General features: G+C 35.6%; 2 protein-coding genes across 2 annotated transcripts in view; both read right to left on the bottom strand.

The window, feature by feature from the left end:
* Positions 1–408: 408 nt before the first annotated feature.
* On the bottom strand, positions 409–5,268 carry parp3 (poly (ADP-ribose) polymerase family, member 3). Its single transcript, XM_059570684.1, has 11 exons — positions 5,147–5,268; positions 4,166–4,359; positions 3,920–4,045; positions 3,630–3,809; positions 3,398–3,542; positions 2,891–3,111; positions 2,529–2,684; positions 1,900–1,980; positions 1,440–1,617; positions 1,123–1,266; positions 409–1,030 (listed from the first exon to the last, which is right to left on the bottom strand). Exons 2-11 carry the CDS (start codon positions 4,343–4,345, stop codon positions 855–857), a joined length of 1,587 nt encoding a protein of 528 aa, XP_059426667.1. The 5' UTR covers positions 4,346–4,359; positions 5,147–5,268; the 3' UTR covers positions 409–854.
* Positions 5,269–5,388: 120 nt separating this feature from the next.
* The window catches only part of LOC132160932 (metabotropic glutamate receptor 2-like), a 33,367-nt gene continuing 21,923 nt past the window's right edge, over positions 5,389–16,832 (bottom strand). The window contains exons 3-6 of the mRNA XM_059570683.1: positions 12,835–13,672; positions 10,801–11,864; positions 8,067–8,244; positions 5,389–6,929 (exon numbers count right to left, since the gene is read on the bottom strand). Coding sequence (XP_059426666.1) covers positions 6,856–6,929; positions 8,067–8,244; positions 10,801–11,864; positions 12,835–13,672 — 2,154 coding nt within the window. The 3' untranslated portion in view covers positions 5,389–6,855. The remainder of the gene's footprint in view (positions 6,930–8,066; positions 8,245–10,800; positions 11,865–12,834; positions 13,673–16,832) is intronic.

Below are 16,832 nucleotides of genomic sequence, written 5' to 3'. Positions count from 1 at the left end.
AAAAATAGAATAGATATATGGACAATATAATTTTATAAAGAGCTTTAAACAAATGTTTGATAAAGGAAACATCGGACTAAACAAAAATGTCTTTAAAGTGCTATATTAGCATTATACATCCTACATAATCCGTACTCGTCAGCAATGGTTGAGCAGCTTGCATGCATATAACTGTATGAATTAGTCTAAAGAGAACTTAAATAAGGAACAACTGAAAGAAATTATAATTTAAGAATTAAAAAAAAAAAAATATTTAATTTGGCTTTAATCACACTTTAGAAGTATTAATGTTAAATACTCTTATTCTCAATAAAATAAGGGTATTTAATTTTGGGGGAATAAATCCCTCTTCATTTTGGCCTTTTTACATTTTTTTTTATTTATTAAATTGAACACTGATTCAACATTTTTTTTTTACTGTTTAAAGGTGGACAGTATAGAAACCTGCAGTTATGTTTCTAATATGAATACCTTCTGTTACAGAAGAGTAATGATAATAAGACATTTAAACCTCAATTGGAGAGAAGGCAAAATGAGCAAACATACTGTAAAGCTATATTTACCATGTTTACAGTCCATAATAAAGGTGTAATGTAGTGATGAAATTTTTATCAGACTCTCCGACTCATTAAATAGAGGAATAGAGGAAATTAACATTGCTGAACTGTATTTCAAAATCACAATTTAACATTCAACTTAACAAATAATGTTAATAATAACAAAATAATTATAAAATAACTGTATAACTGAACATTCAATGCAAGTGAGAGTGAAACCATGTAGCAGAAGTGACATTTATAAATGGTTATATGCATAACTGTAACCGTTTACAGTCCCAGGTTTTCAAATCAGCTCTAATAACTGAACTTCAGTTCCAGGAGGTATCGGATGCGACACTGGCTTTCCTTATAGATGAGGTACTCACTGTTGAAGAAGGAACTTTCTTGGTACTGCTGTTGTTTTATGGCTTTTCCCTGAGGAACCACCACCTTTTTACCATCCAACTCAATGAAGACATCTTTTGAGGGATCTAAACAAAAAAAGAAAAAAAAATTGCCAAGAAGCTAATGCTATGCAGAATTTAACATACTGTACATGCGTAAAAGAAAAATGAGAAAAAACCTGGTTCTTGGTTCCCACGTGCAACTACGCTGTCATAGCCAGCAGGAGCCTTCCTTAGGCTGCAATCATCCTGCGTGATGGTGTACTCTTTTCCCAAAGCAACTTCATTTAGAAACATGATGCCAATGTTGTTGGATGGATGCACTGAAAACACAAAAAGAAAAGAAAATTTTAGTGGCTATTAGTATACCACATAACAAGCTAACAAGCTTAGCCATTGTGTTGCCATATTGTATCTAATAAAACTTTACATGTGTTTATATAGTGCTTTTTTTATTTGAAGTCTATACTGATGCAAACAAGACACCGTTCCTAACCATAGCCAGCAGATTTGATGTTTTCAGAGGCAAAATAGATTCCCCTGCCCACACGTCCACCAGAATGGGGCATAATGCGAAGGCCGCTCTTCAGAATTGCTGCAACCACTGCCACGTTTGTTCCATGCCAAAGCAGCTTCCTGTTCTCCAATGCATCATTTTCCCTGAAGCGCTCAGCCTACACAACCAAATGCGCACATGCACACACACACAAAGGATTTAATTAGGGGAAGAAGACTTGGTAATGAACAGAATTCAGAACACCCACTGAGGCCCAGTGCTTAGTGCTGGTTTGAAATCAAATTAGGAATCTAATAGGCATTTAAAAGGAGTTCAAATAGAATAACATTACCATGCATTTAAACAGTAAGATTTTTTGTACAGTTACAATTTTACGGTTTACTTTAATAACACTAAACATTGTGTAAGCTTTAAATCTGATTTACACAATACTATTCACCTCTGCATCTCTGTCAACTTCCCAGACATCCACCAATGTGAGTCCTGTTCTTCCCGTGGCATTCAAGTACTTCTCAATAATCTTAAGAGAGAGAAAACATTTCTGAGATTACTACACTGCATTTCAAACCACAAATCAATTTAAAAATTAAATTAAAAAATTAAAAATTTAATTTATGCATTTAGCAGACGCTTTTATCCAAAGCGACTTACAGTGCATTCAGGCTATCAATTTTTACTTAAATTTTTTTTTAATTAATTAATTTATTTTTATTTAGTAAATGTTTATAATTTAAATCCTAAAGATTTCAATAACTTAAAGGTTAAATACATACAATGACATAACATGATAAATGTTTTACATCACTGACAGTATGTTCAACTTGTATTCACGCCATGTTCAAATTTGGAAATACATTTCAACTTGACAATTGAAAAAAAGTATGATTTTGCAATATTTCTAGGTCATTTTCTTTAGTTAACACAATATAAAAATCTTGCTTAAACTTTTTGTTTTTATTTCAGTATTATGCAATTAAAATACACTGCATAATTTTTACTACTAGCTTATTTACTTTATTTGTAAATTTAAATTATATTCTGAACCCCAGATTTCCTGTGAATGCAAACCTTGAATTCCTTTGACTTCTTATCCATTAAGCTTAGCTTGCATTTAAGAGACTGGTAATTTTGGTCAAATGGATGTGGCACTGTGTCCTTCATCTCTTCTTTTGCTTTCTCGGATTCAGCTTTAAGACTCTGGGCAACCTCAATGTCTGCAAGAACCTACAGGGTACAAGCATAACAGGGAAGTTTGGATTTTGGTAATTCTTATCCAGATGATAAAGCACTTTAAATTGGTAATTCTTCAAACACACAAGATCAATGTGTTTTTGTAGCCAAGACTATTTTGGGCTATGTATGATTTTACTAATACAGTAGAAAGTGTGTCAAATAGGCACTCTGAACACGGTAACTGTTGTGATTCTCACCAAAAGCATCTCCTTCTTGCCCTGAAGGACAGAATCATCAGAGATGATAGGTGGTCTGTTGCGGCCAAAGTTATGAGGAATTATGGTGAAGAATTTGTTGGTGAGATCTTCTAACTTGTTCCGTTCCCCATTCTTTATTGCAGCTTCAATCTGGTCCAAAGCCTCAAAGCCTTTGGCTATCTGCTGCTTGCTGAGTTTCCCCAAGGGCATCTTCTTAATATCTGACAGAGAAAGATGCGACACATGAAACTCCTCCACAAAAATGGATCTTATTTAATGTTACAGACAGGACTCAAAAAGGCAGCAAAAAGTCACATCTTCAGTTCACAATCACACTGACAAAACTCCCCTGTGGCCTTCAGAAACACATTTAAATGGGAAATGAATCCCTGAGTGATTGGCAGTTTTAAAAGATATAACTTGTTTTTCACAGCTATCAAAAAGAACCACAATAACAAGTCTATTGAAAGGAACAGAAGAACTGGGACACAATAATTCAAAACTAACCCAGGTTCATGCTGGTCATGGCTTCTTTGAACATGTCATTGTTGAAGATGAATCGGATGAGTCTTTGAGTTGCCTCATCCAATGTACAAGGCAGAACATGTTGTTCCGTTTTCACCTTCAAATCTCCACCGTCAACAGTGTCCACCTGAATGAAACACAAAATATTAGAATTGGTCAAATGTGTTGTTCTTTTGAAAACTTCAAGGACTTCAAAGACAAACAGGCTAAATACCTTCACTTCTGCATCCTGGTCCCCATCTACCTCTATCAACGTATATTTTCCAGAATACGAGACAAAGTTTTCACGATCGCTCCAGTTATTCTTGGTCTTATCTTTGAATTTCTTTTCAAAATTCTTAATAGCTGCATCAGCGGTAGATGGTCCAGCTAAATTGTTCTGACCTGACTCTCCCTGAAAACAGTGAAAGACAGACAATGAGTCATCTCTTAGATGCTACAAGAGCATTTTTGCACATCACGTTGTGATATATTTGATTGACAAAAGAAAAGAAACTAACATACCACTCTGCCCCATCTTGTCCAACAATAACACTTTCCTCCAGACGATAAGACTTGGATTACATAGAATTTGTTGTTGTTGTTTCCAATGTTGGTTTGGTTTAGCATACAGTCGTAATCTTCATGAACCTGTATGTTCAGACCAAAACTTTTCTGTGATTCAGGGCAAGCAGTAACTTGAGTAAAAATTTGCATTACGTTTTGCATTCACATTAATAATTTGCAATTTAACTACTTGTTCCATCTCACCTCAGAATTTAGTAGATGACAGAAGCTGTCTGGGTTCCTCATGCCCTTCACCTGTGGCTCTGTTGCCTTCAGAGCCTCTTTGACAGAGGTGAACTTGTCCTTCGGAGGAGCTTCAGGCTCCTCCTTTACCTTCTTCCCTCCAGCTTTGGTGCTTGATGTTGCCCTTCTCTTAGGTGCCATCCTCTTTCCTCTCTCTTCATAATTAATCATAACGTTTATATTTGGTAAGTTTAGTGTCATTTCCCAATCATATATATCTCAAAGTACATTTTGAAATCTTAAATAATTCTTCATAGCAATATCACAGCTAAACATTTCGCCTTTAATTATATTGTGTTATGCACTTAACTTCTATTATAAACAACTGGGAATGTAAAATGAAATAATCAAAATATTTATGTTTCTAATCAACAACAACCAGTTTGATGAAAAGGTATGATATAAAATTTCAAAAGCTTGCTAATCTGCTAATAAATCCACGCAGTACTGCTGAGACATGTGCAGACATGCTGGAGTTTACTGTAAGTGACGTAGATCTTCCTGGCAGCCTATCAGACTTTGGAAACATTGAAAATGCGTTTATTTAAACCACGGGGATGTTTAGTAAAAAAAATAAATAAAAAAAACCCAAATATGTTCACGAGTAAAGATATAATGCTATAAATGTTAAATCGCAAGTGTTGATAATTGAGGTAAGTCAGGAGCTATGTCATAACGTTAGCTAAACTGAGTGTTCTTAATGCACACCTGCAGCTGAAGCTTTAGCAACGTATAGCCTACGTGGCTGAGTTTCCCAAAAGCATTGTAAGCCTAAGTTGATCGTAGCTCCATTGGTTTCAATCATCGACATAATAAAAGCAGGTTTCTGTGGGTCTGCGATGTACTTAAGATTACGATGCTTTTTGTAAACGCAGCCAAGAGCAATATGACCGCTAAAAATGACTGGCGATTTTATTATTAGTCATATGGAATCATACTTACCTGCTAACGTCTGTGACTGTGCAGTCAAAGTTTGCAGATTCACTCTGACACTTCGGCACTGTCCGCTGCCTGACTTCCGCGTTTCTGAACTGAGAGTTTACGTCAACGTCACAACAGTTGGTCAGCCGGGGCGAAACAAAAATTTACCACAGCAACTGTTGTTTACGTCAAAATACCATAGTTACTGCAGTACTGTTGAAAGATATATATATATATAATTTTCTAATATTCTAATGGCAACTAAATACGTCACCGAAGTTAGAATAAAATTCAACATTTATAAAATACACAATTTGACATGGGATCGAAATGTTCACGATGTTCAATCAATCAATCAATCAATCAATTAGTCTTGTCCTTATTAGTAGGCATATTTTGAATTTATCTGATATTATACATTAACGTTAGTTCTGGTGTATCTCAAAGGGCAAAAACTATTTAAAAACTTATTTGTCAAGTTCAATTAAATTTTATTGTTACAAATTGTTTCAAAACTAGAACCTGTATATCATGACAAACTACAGTTAATTCAGTAACATCGAACTTATCTCTGTAAGGTATAATGCTGATTGACTTGAATGGAAGCAGTGCTTAAACAGAAGCAGTTAAAAAAACAGTTTAAAAGAAAACAATCCTCCAATGGGGTTATATGGACAGTTCAACAGAAGGCTTCCCTGTTATAAATGAGGCAAAAAAAAATGACCGCAGATGTAACCATGGCAAAGATCAGTGTATCAGGTTGAAAGGACAATTTCCTTTTTGTCATTTCGCCACAAATGATTGAGTGTGCAACTCGTTGAATATAATTGACCCTTTCTGTAACACGAGTCAGACTGTGATAGGCCACATATGTGAACATTGTGATTATTAAAGATTTAGGATATATAAATATGATACTTTGTCTATGAGACATGACTCTTCTTCAGTAGACTGCTGTATGTGCATTAAATATGCAGTGCGGTAATAGCAGTATTTGCAAAAAATTGTCTTTTTATTTTTCTTGATGGTTTACTTATTTTCCAACATGCTAAATTACTTCATGAAACAATTAAATTGGGGCATAATTTATTGCATTTGCATATCACCTATATTATAAAAAGGTCACTCGGTGCACGGTGCACCAAAATTAGCATTTAACATAAAAGTTGACCTCACTCGATTTGATGTAATGAGTAACTATATCCTCTAGATGGGGATAATGCACAACTTTTTATTCTATGCCATGAACATTCGTGTAAATATTTAACCCTTCAAAGTTGATGTGTGTAATTTTTTTTCCAATGTACAAGTTAAATCAACCAGGAGAGCTTGTATTGATATAAAACACATTTTATTTACATAAATTACAAGAAAGCACAAACCAGAATCACCATAAATCTACAATAAAAACATCTTGTATATAATACTTTAAACAGATTTACTATATTTTAACTCCATATCTCAAACAATACTTTATTATGGTTTCCATAAAAAGAACGTGTATACAGAGTTTAAACTGGCATCCTACTGATATTGTCTAACTAGTCAGAGAGAGAAAGAGAGAGAGAAACAAAATGGGATATTGTACTCACAGCACGTTGAGAACAACATAACAGGCATTCGTTATTCTGAATAGCCTCCTCAACATTAGCAAACACTTGATTTCATGACTAGTGAAGATAAGATTTATCTGTATACCGCATTTGGCAATCAAACAGGAATCCTGTTTCTCAGAGTGAGGATGTTGTTGAGTCCACTACCTCTCTGCCATTACATACTGTAGGCACGGTGTTGGAGGCCGAGGCTGTAAAGACATAATAACACAAAGATATTGTAAACTGCAAATCACAGTTATTACCATTGCCATTCAATTGATGTTTTTAAGTATGTGGGTGATTTTTTCCCCCATACGACATATGAGGTGCTTCATACTTTGCAGTTTGATAAAAAAAAAAACTAAAACACAATTAACTATTTTTCCTATTGTTACTATTGTTTTTTCATTTCCATTCTCAATCCTCCTTACATATCTATTACTGCAATACAGCATAAATCACTGTGGTATATATACCACAAATATATATATATATATATATATATATATATATATATATATCACAAATATATATATATATATATCACAAATATATATATATATATATATATCACAAATATATATATATATATATATCACAAATATATATATATATATATATATATATCACAAATATATATATATATATATATATATATCACAAATATATATATATATATATATATCACAAATATATATATATATATATATATATATATCACAAATATATATATATCACAAATATATATATATATAATTTTTTTTTTTTTTTTTTTTTTTTTTTTTTAAATGCAGCACTGCTTAAGAGCTGTACCACAAATGTCCCATGATGCATATTAAGGATTGTACCATTTAAAAAAAAGTAGAATTATTATTTTCCCAGTACATTATGGAGAATTTGTATTTTTGCATTATGGTAATAAGAGTAATTGTCTGTATCATAATGAAAAAAAAAATTAATAAATAAAATAATTTAATTTGTTTGTCACTTTGAGGTGAAATATTTTATTGAACCATTTCGTGAGATTCACATACAATATGTACTCTATCCAAAGCTTCAGCTTCAGTGCTACAGTAGAAGTATCAGTGCAATGCAATAAAGCCAAATACCTGCACTCACAGAATCAATGATACGTTATGTTTATTTTCCAATATTACTCCGCCATCATACAGCACTGAATATTTTGATCAATATCTTTCATTTCTGATGGCGGTTCAGACATTGGCAAACCATATTTTTCAATATGGGTGACAGCAGTTAATCAATATGTTAGATTTAAACAGCTGCTGTGGCTTATATTGATGGTTCTGATGTATTAAAGATTGAGATCATAAGCAATACTGTACCTTGAGAGAAGCTGGAGCCAGGGCCAGTGGTCACACTGAATCGAGTGGTGGCCACTCTGAGCGTGGTGACGTTCTTCTGGGGCTGAAAGAGGATGATGTGGATCTTGGGAGCGAATAGGCAGCCCAGCACTACTGAACCGCTCAGACTCACAGAGATGCACATGGTAGTGGTCTGCACCTGAGAGAGTACACAAAAAAGTGGTTACACCACCTCTACGTTTACACAGTGATACCACCGGACTGATTCATATTCATCAGGGATCTTAACATGGGATTGCATTTATTTTTCCATTGAACTCAATTCAAAAGTGTTGCCAAAACCTATGCAGCTGAAAATTTATCTTAAGAGGATATATCCATGTGCAAAGCAGGTTTAGTGCCATGTATGAGCAACCTCATGCATACTAATACAGGCATTAGAGACATGCATCGCCAGATAACATTTTGAAGACAAAGGGGGTGAATAAACAGGAACTGTTTCTAAGATTTTCAATATTTTAGCTGAGATGTTGGCTTGTATTGTTGTACATTTAATTTGGCAGATGCTTTTATTCAAATCGAAGTGCATTCAAGCTATACATTTTGATCAGTAATATATGTATTGGATTTCAAACCCATGGCCTTGCCATTGCTATGCTCTTTGAGTTGAGCAACAGGAGGATTTTCATTATACAGAAGTTTACTGAACAGCTAGCTACTGCTTGTTTTGATCTGAACTTGATCACAAAACATGGTTAACAACAGCCCTCTCAGGGTCACAGACTGAAGAAACTTCAATATGATCTTTTTAAATAAATTGCAATACAGGGTTCAGCTGTTATGAATTAGAGTTTTCCTCTCAATGCCAAAGAAACAAAGAGTTGCTCATTCTTTTTTTTTTTTTTTCAATACGATAAATTTGAAAGTGTTTCTGTGAAAGCAGCAATGCGCTTGCATAAACCAAAGTGCTTTTAAATAATGCATCATTCAGAGGGGAGCTTTGCTTGGAAAGGTCTTATAGATGCATTCCCAGCAACGCATGCTCTTTTCTTTATAAACATGCAGTTTTCATATAGGATATCACATTGAATGTTTTTTTGTATTGGCCCCACTATTTTATTTTGGTTCCACATTTTTGTTGTAAGTCTGATTCTGAAGATTTATTATATTAATCTTACAAGCAGTGTGTGCTTTTGTTTCTGTATATTGTAGTTTGGAGATGAGAATCAAAGATGATAGAAGTAAAATGATATTTGAGCATAATGAGGCTGTAGAGTGTGTGTGGGAGTGTGGCGAGGTCTCTGTCTCTAAGGCACACCTTGCTTTTTGAGCACAGGCCCCAGCTGGGAATCATCCTCCCATGCTCTAACACATCACACTTGCACACACACACATTTATAAAACCCAGAAACCCTGAACAGAGAATGACACCCTGTCCAATCAAAATGCAAGGATATTCCCTTTTCTTTCACAATGTCTTTTAGTCTCTTTTTGTCTTGATAGATGATATATAACTTCCTACAGTCATTAACATCACAAGATCACATTTCTGTCCATCTTTTTGCTTACTAAAGCATCCAAATACAATATAGTGGCTGTAGTACCAGCAGTGCTGACTGTCTTTACAAGTACTGAGCTCTCTTGCAAGGATATGTATATGTGTGTAATTTGTGCTCCACTGTGAAGTTTTGAGTCATGATTTTTACTAAAGTACAATTTCAACCAACCAAATATTAATAATAATATTAGATAATAATTAGAACTGAAAATAAACCTTAAGATATTTTTAATTAGATTTTTTTAATGTAATGCATGTGTCAAAGGGCTGTAAAAATGTTCTTCAAAAGTGAAAAAGGTGTTTACTGAATAGTTCTTGTTCTGAGGCACTTGAGTGAAGGATACTCAGACCAATTGAATAGCATGTTTTCATAGGCTAGTCATTTGCTGGGATGAAATATCCCCACTTTCTTTGTTCTACATTGAACAGCTTTTGAGCAACATGAAATGTGAGCTTCTCCTTTCATCAGCGCAAAAGACAGGTGATCAAAGAGATTTCATATCTGCCATCTGAATTGGCAGGTATGGTAACAAAAAAAATTAATCAGGCAAACTCTTAGACTCTTGCTCTCAGGGAAATTGTATATATGCTAAAAATAAAGGATAAAGTCAATGTCAGAAAGTGATTAAGGGTTATAAGAGAAGCTCATTATCTAAATGATGAAACATATTCCATGCTGTCATTGTGTGCGCAGTTTGATTTGAAACAGCCCCTCTGATATCCATTCCCAGAGGAGAGCCGGTAATATCCCCCGGCACAAGATTTACTTCTCAAAGAAATCACATTGTTATACAGAACACTCAGGGAAAGCTTTCATTATCAACACTGAGGGAGCAGAACCAAAACTCCACTATGCTGAGCAAACTGACATTTTCAGGGAAACCGTTAAATGATACTGTCAAAATGATTGTTTTTGACATGCTGGTTTTATTGTGCAATATTAATGTGTATACACACATGGTAAGATGTTTAAGGCTCAATTTCTTTTTTTTTTAAATTTGATCATTATTTATTATTAAATTAAATTAAATTACACTCATTATGGATGTAGGCTGCTAATGACATTTAATTTTGACGCTAACATAAAGCCCTGATTTAGAGGCTATTATTTTCGTAGAAGTTGACAAGCTATTGGGTGTTGTTGGTGAGGTATTGGTGCAATATGTACCATGCATTGTACCGTTCATATTTACTTACCCTATAGTCACTGGCAGTAACATAGAAGATTGGCTGGAAAGCCAGCCAGATTATGCACGTGGTGTACATGGTGAAGCCAATGAACTTGGCTTCATTGAAGTTCTCTGGGCACTTTCGAGTCTTAAAGGCGTAAAAGGTACAGAGGATGATGAGGACACAGTTGTAGGTTAAAGACATCAGCATGCTAGAGTCCTTGCTGTTGCACTTCAATGTCACCACGTCTCTTCTTTCAGGACTGACCTCCTTTCTCACCCCAGGAGCTTCAACCAGAAGCCAGACCACCACTACCAGGAGCTGACAGGAAATAAGAGCAGCACAGATGGCCACCTGCGAAGCTGGACTGATGAACCTTGGCCTTTGAGCTCCATCTTTAACGCCGTTGAAAATCCGAGCGATGCGGTTGGTCTTGGTCAGCAACGCGGAGTAGCAAACGGCGAAGGAAGTTCCCAGGCCAAGTCGTCGTAACGTGCACACTACAGCAGAAGGTTTGCTGATGTAGATGAAGGTCATGAAATAGCAAAGTAGGACACCTATGAGAAGAATATAGGAGAGCTCACGTCCACTAGCTTTCACCACCGGTGTCTCATTGTTCTTTAAGAAGAGGCCAATGACAAAGAGTGTGCAGAGCATGCCAAGGCAAGCAATGGTGACTGGCCCAATAGCCCAAGCGTCCTCCCAATGAATGTACTCCTCGGGTAAATTGTAACACCCCGTGAGATTGTCCATAGGCCACTGTCCGAAGCTACAATCCGCACAGGTGAATTCATCCAGAAGGTATTGGTAGGGCTGGCAGGGGATGCAAATCCAACAGCAGACATCACCGGGCTGCATGCTCTTTATTTCATTTTTCCTACATGGGTCGCTGCACTGGGATGTGGGCACCACTTGGCTTTCCCAAGGAATCAGGCTTGTGTTCAGAGTTAAATCCTGAGCCCAGTATCCCACTTTCCTATATACATATTCGTTATTCTCTTTGTGATAATGGAAGATGTTGTAGCGGCCCAGACTGTCTCCATAAACATCAAAGTGAACATTGTTCTCAGTATCAGCTGGGCGGAATGGAGCTACGGACATAAAGTGATAAACATAATTTATCTACATTCTTGGCAACAAATGAATAGATATTTTACAGCAGCAACATGTTTTTCTTTGTAAGCAGAAAATATACAACCCAGAAAGACCTTCTTATGTAAGTCCACCATGCTTTCTTCAGCGTCCTGCCCTGCACATTTCACATTAGGTTTGTAGATGCAATGGACTCAGATGCGAATGGTGCATTTACATAATTGAGGTCAGGAGGTTGATACATTGCCTGGTTTCAATGAAGTAATTTGGCATTCTTGGAGGAACATCATGAAAAAGCAGTCAGATGGCGAAAAGATTAAGAAATAGATAAAGAATAGCTATAGGAACCTGACAGATTCCCATTAGTTCCCTAATACGAGCAATTGACCACTCAGCACAGACATTTAATATACATCCATGCTTGTATTGGTTTAAATCATTTAGAAGTTAGCATGGGGCTAATGAGGCTAATGCATGTAATAAAACACTTAGTCTGTACGCAGGTCATATATTGCATTCATGCATTAGTGTAATCTATTTTACAGCAGCTGTATTGCCCTGAGGAAAATTTAGATCCATTTATCTTTCAAACTGATTTCTTTGACTTTTTTTATTTATGAAGATATACTGCTCAATCAGTGTTTGCTTTGAGATTTAAACTACTGGATGAGTGCAAATATTATTCCATGGGGTGAATGTGAATCAATATGCCAGGATTCAAGATGATTGAATGACTGTATATATATATATATACACACACTGTTTACTATGATGTTTACCTGATCTGTTCTATATGGAAGATTTTGCTAAGTAACATTACATTTTAGTCCATTCTTTGCACAAAATAATAGTATTGCTTTTCATTATTTCACATTATGTACCATTTTACATAGAAAATTCTATGGAATTGGAATGACACAGAGGTTAATAAATAATAACAGAATATATATTAAAAAAAAAAAAACTGACCGTCAAATTTAGTCTTCAGGATGTAGTCTTTGTACAGCTTTTTTCCATTGACTGGTTTCATGGCACTGCAGAGTTTGGTGGAGTTTGAGCACACTGCTTGCCTCATGTTGTGAAGAGCATGGGCCATAGCAAAGACAGCATTCACCACAAACATGATCTTGGACTCCTGCTCGAATTTGCCATCCCGGAGAGAATGCTTCCCACAATTAATGTCATGCAGGCTGCACTGAAAGCGATTTTCCCAGAACTCTCTGAACCAGGGGTTACGTGTGTTGTTGTAAGGATTGAGGTTTGTGAAGTATGTTGCAAATTCAGGGATCAGATAAGATGCAAGCTCAATGGTAAAAGCTCCATCCGCTACATTTTCACTCCCTCTAACCACACTCTCTTGCGCCCCCCAACCATCACTGGCCACCCAGATGAAGGACACGTTCATGCGCTTCGCTGCAACCAGGAGCTCTCTTGCGTCTTCACTTCTGGTGAAGAGGATAACTACTTTAGCGTTGGATTTCTGCAACAGAGATCTGATTATTCCATCGTAACTGTAGCGGTCCATGGAGCGACTGACCTTGGCAGACGTAGCGATGCAGATTTGCAAGGCCCGGGCCTCTTGCTGAAAGGCGTCGATACCCGTCTCGCCGTAATCGCCCTCTGAGGCAACCGTGGAGACGTAAGTCCAGTTAAAATAGCGCAGGATCTCAGCTATAGCTTTAGCTTGGTAGAAGTCGGGGGGTACAGTCCGGGCAAAGTAATCATAACGGGATTTGTCGCTCAGTTTTGCACTGGTGGAGGCATAACTGATCTGAGGAATCTGGAAAAGACGCAGGAGATTGGCCACCTGCAAAAGGACAAATGAAAAACTGTGATGAAAAACTACTGAAGTGTGTAAATGGTTACACTATTTCACTGTGATTCACAGGTGTTCGTTGTCAGTACAATTCTCATACACTGTGTGATCAAATTTATTTTATTTTACTTCCCTTTCAGCAAGGATGCATTAAAATGACAAAACTTTAAAGCAGTGCAATTGTTTTCAACACTGATAATAAGACATTTTTCTTGAGCTCCTAATCAGCATATTAGAAAGAAATTATGAAGGATATTGTGACACTTAAGATAGGAGTAATGGCTGCGGAAAATTCAGCTTTGCCATCAAAGAAATAAATTGTATTTCAAAATAAATAAATGTATATATAATATCTGTTTTACTATATTTTGGATGTAAAAAAATGCAGCCTTGGTGAGAATTTCTGAAAAATTGTAAATAATTGCACTGACCCCAAACTTCTGAACCACACACACACACACAAATACATGTATGTTGTTCTAATGAAAATAAATTGCAAGAAAAACTTTCATTCTGATTACTGTTATTCAGAAAAAAAGGAAAAAAAAGAGAAAACATTTAACAATATAAAATTCAACACACAAACAAATATTCAAGTCCCTAACCCTATATGAAGCCTTTTTTTATCTTTTGGTGTTATCTTAGTTAATGTATTATGCCATAGTGCATGGAACAGAATGTATAATCATCTGGTATCATTTACAGAAAAAAGCTGAAAAGTGGTCGTTTCACAGGTAAAAAAAAATGTATAAAAATTATTATAATAATAATAATAAAACATAGTTTTTACATACTTCTGTAGTAGGTCTGGTACACACAGTAGGTCTAAGCACGAGAATGTAATTCCTCTGATAACACAAATTAGGGCAGTTATCACCAGATGCTTAGCATACTGCAGCGATTAGTCTCACCCTTCTCACTTGTCTGATCTCTGAGAACCCTAATGGCAACACTTCGCATTTCTATTTTCACAGTGAAATAAGAGCAGTCCCAAGGAAATGACCCAGTAAACTTCTCTATATCTGATGTGGGTGCTGCATTGTCACCGGCAGTTCGTGAAACTATGACTCTCTATTCTTGCAGTTATTAAACTTGTCATATTGGTGGTTTATTTGTAAAAATACATGTACTAAAACTGTATGAGAAATCTATGAGAGAGTTCATTGAGCAGCTAGGAGCTGAAGGACACTTAAGCACTAGATGTACAGTATATTGCACAGTGAGTCACTTCACTCAGTAAACCTGAGACACTTCTACCAGCTCTGTGTGAGTTTTGATCATATGATATGCAATGGAGTCTGACTGGTCTGTGCCTCAGGCTACTCAGAAACCTAAGGGAAAGTCAGCATGAAGATGCCAGCAGCAGAAAAGAAAGCTCTTCAAGATTTCTTTGTTCTGTATATCAACACTGCATAACATGTAATTGTCATCTGACTTACAGCTTAACATATTCAACATCACCCAAACTTCCAAATCCTGAACACCATGAATAGGCAAAGTCTCATACACAAAAGAAAAGGTTTCATAAAAAAGAGAAATACAAAGAGATTATTTTCTGTGTGCTATCCCAATTAAAAAGTTTTATTTTAATGCAGTAGTTCCCAAGTTCTTTTTTTCTTTTCTTTTTTTTGTCTTACGTACCCCGATAGCCATATCAGTATAACTAAAGACCATTTCAGAGATAGAAAAACATACATGTATTCCTTTTCACTATAGAATAACAAATAAAGAAAAATGTATTAGAGAAAGTAATACTAACAAATCTCCAAATAACTGTGACTATAGCTGTGTGTAAAATACATGGTGGAATAAAGATCAGGCAAATAAAGAGATTACCAGCCAATGTTTGTAAGCAAAAATGGAATAAAGCCAGGAGATATTAAACACCAAGGCCAAACCTGCGCTTCACATCTTCCAGGCAAAGGCTTTTTCCTTCAAACAAAAGGCAACAAATTATTAATGTACATGCCTTACCTCATGTACTTTCACTTAAACAGCCATTTAGAAATACTACATGTCTGTTATGAGGGTAGTAGAACTTCATTTGCACAATGCCCTACTTATGTAAGTACTGTACCTCAGGAATGCATACAAGAGCAGTTTTCATATTATTCTGTGGTTGCTAATGCATGGCATCAATATTAATGTCACTTTTGACTATGTGTCACAGCTGGGGCAAAAATTGCTACTATCTACTAAAAAGCTTGTACTGGTCATTATTGCAAAATAATTCAAATTACTTTTATTTCTTTAGCTCTTCATACAATACAGACTGTATTGTAAGCAGCTTGACAGTAATAAACAGTAAAACAATTTTGGAAACACTATTTAGGCGACAATTTGAATTCTGAGGTAAAGCAGCTATAGAAATGACATAGGTGTCAGTATTTAGTTCAAGTCAGTTCAGTGCGGGTTCAGTTTCGATTAGTAACAAAGTAAAGTTCATCATTTTTGAAACAAGTTCAATTCAGCTATAAAGCAGCTCCACAGAAGACAATAGTGTCACCATCCAGCTTAATTCAGTTCTAGCTTTGCTCTCATCCAATCATGTCAGTGCAGTCATATCACTAATATTATTGGATACACAACAACAGGGTGACCTTTTAAACTATTTTAACAACTGCCCAACAAATAAATGCAATTTTAGAATATTGTCTGTAAATTGAAAGTTAAGATTGTGTAATGTACAACTGGCCTAGCACTAGGACAAACATTGCAAAAAAAAAAAAAAGATCAATATCAGATATGTTGAATGACGTGATTGGCGCCATAATTAAGTATTCTGTGTAATAACAATTAATAAATTAACTTAACATTAGATCAGATGTATTTTCATAATATTAGGGTGAAGCCAGAATTATGAAATGCTACAGATATTTTAGATAGCCTCTATCATATCTCTGCTCAAAGGCAATATAAAAAGTTCAGCATACATTTTTCATATCTGTTGCTATAGAAACAAGTCAGGTTAAAAAAATAACAAGGTGCCTTTGAAAAGCAGAGGTTAATGTTGTTACTTTGTTTCCCCAGAGTTTCCCTAACTCAGCCTTTCTGATGGTTCAATGTCATATAACATTAACTTAAACAAAACCCCCCCTTCTGTGAAAAGACCAGACTGTCTGTGTTTAAACATATTAGAAGGCAGCTGCCA

This window comes from Carassius carassius, chromosome 17 (genome assembly GCF_963082965.1).
Source record: "Carassius carassius chromosome 17, fCarCar2.1, whole genome shotgun sequence".
NCBI classification, from domain to species: Eukaryota; Metazoa; Chordata; class Actinopteri; order Cypriniformes; family Cyprinidae; genus Carassius; species Carassius carassius.
This window is presented reverse-complemented; position numbering and strand designations above follow the sequence as displayed.

Bases quoted from the DNA above. Each gene is read 5' to 3' on its own strand.
- parp3 (XM_059570684.1), bottom strand. From the start codon at position 4,345: ATGGCACCTAAGAGAAGGGCAACATCAAGCACCAAAGCTGGAGGGAAG. The intron at 4,046-4,165 runs GTGAGATGGAAC...CTGAACATACAG, and splicing joins GTCATCTACTAAATTCTGAG to GTTCATGAAGATTACGACTG. The intron at 2,685-2,890 runs GTGAGAATCACA...TGTACCCTGTAG, and splicing joins GCAAGAAGGAGATGCTTTTG to GTTCTTGCAGACATTGAGGT.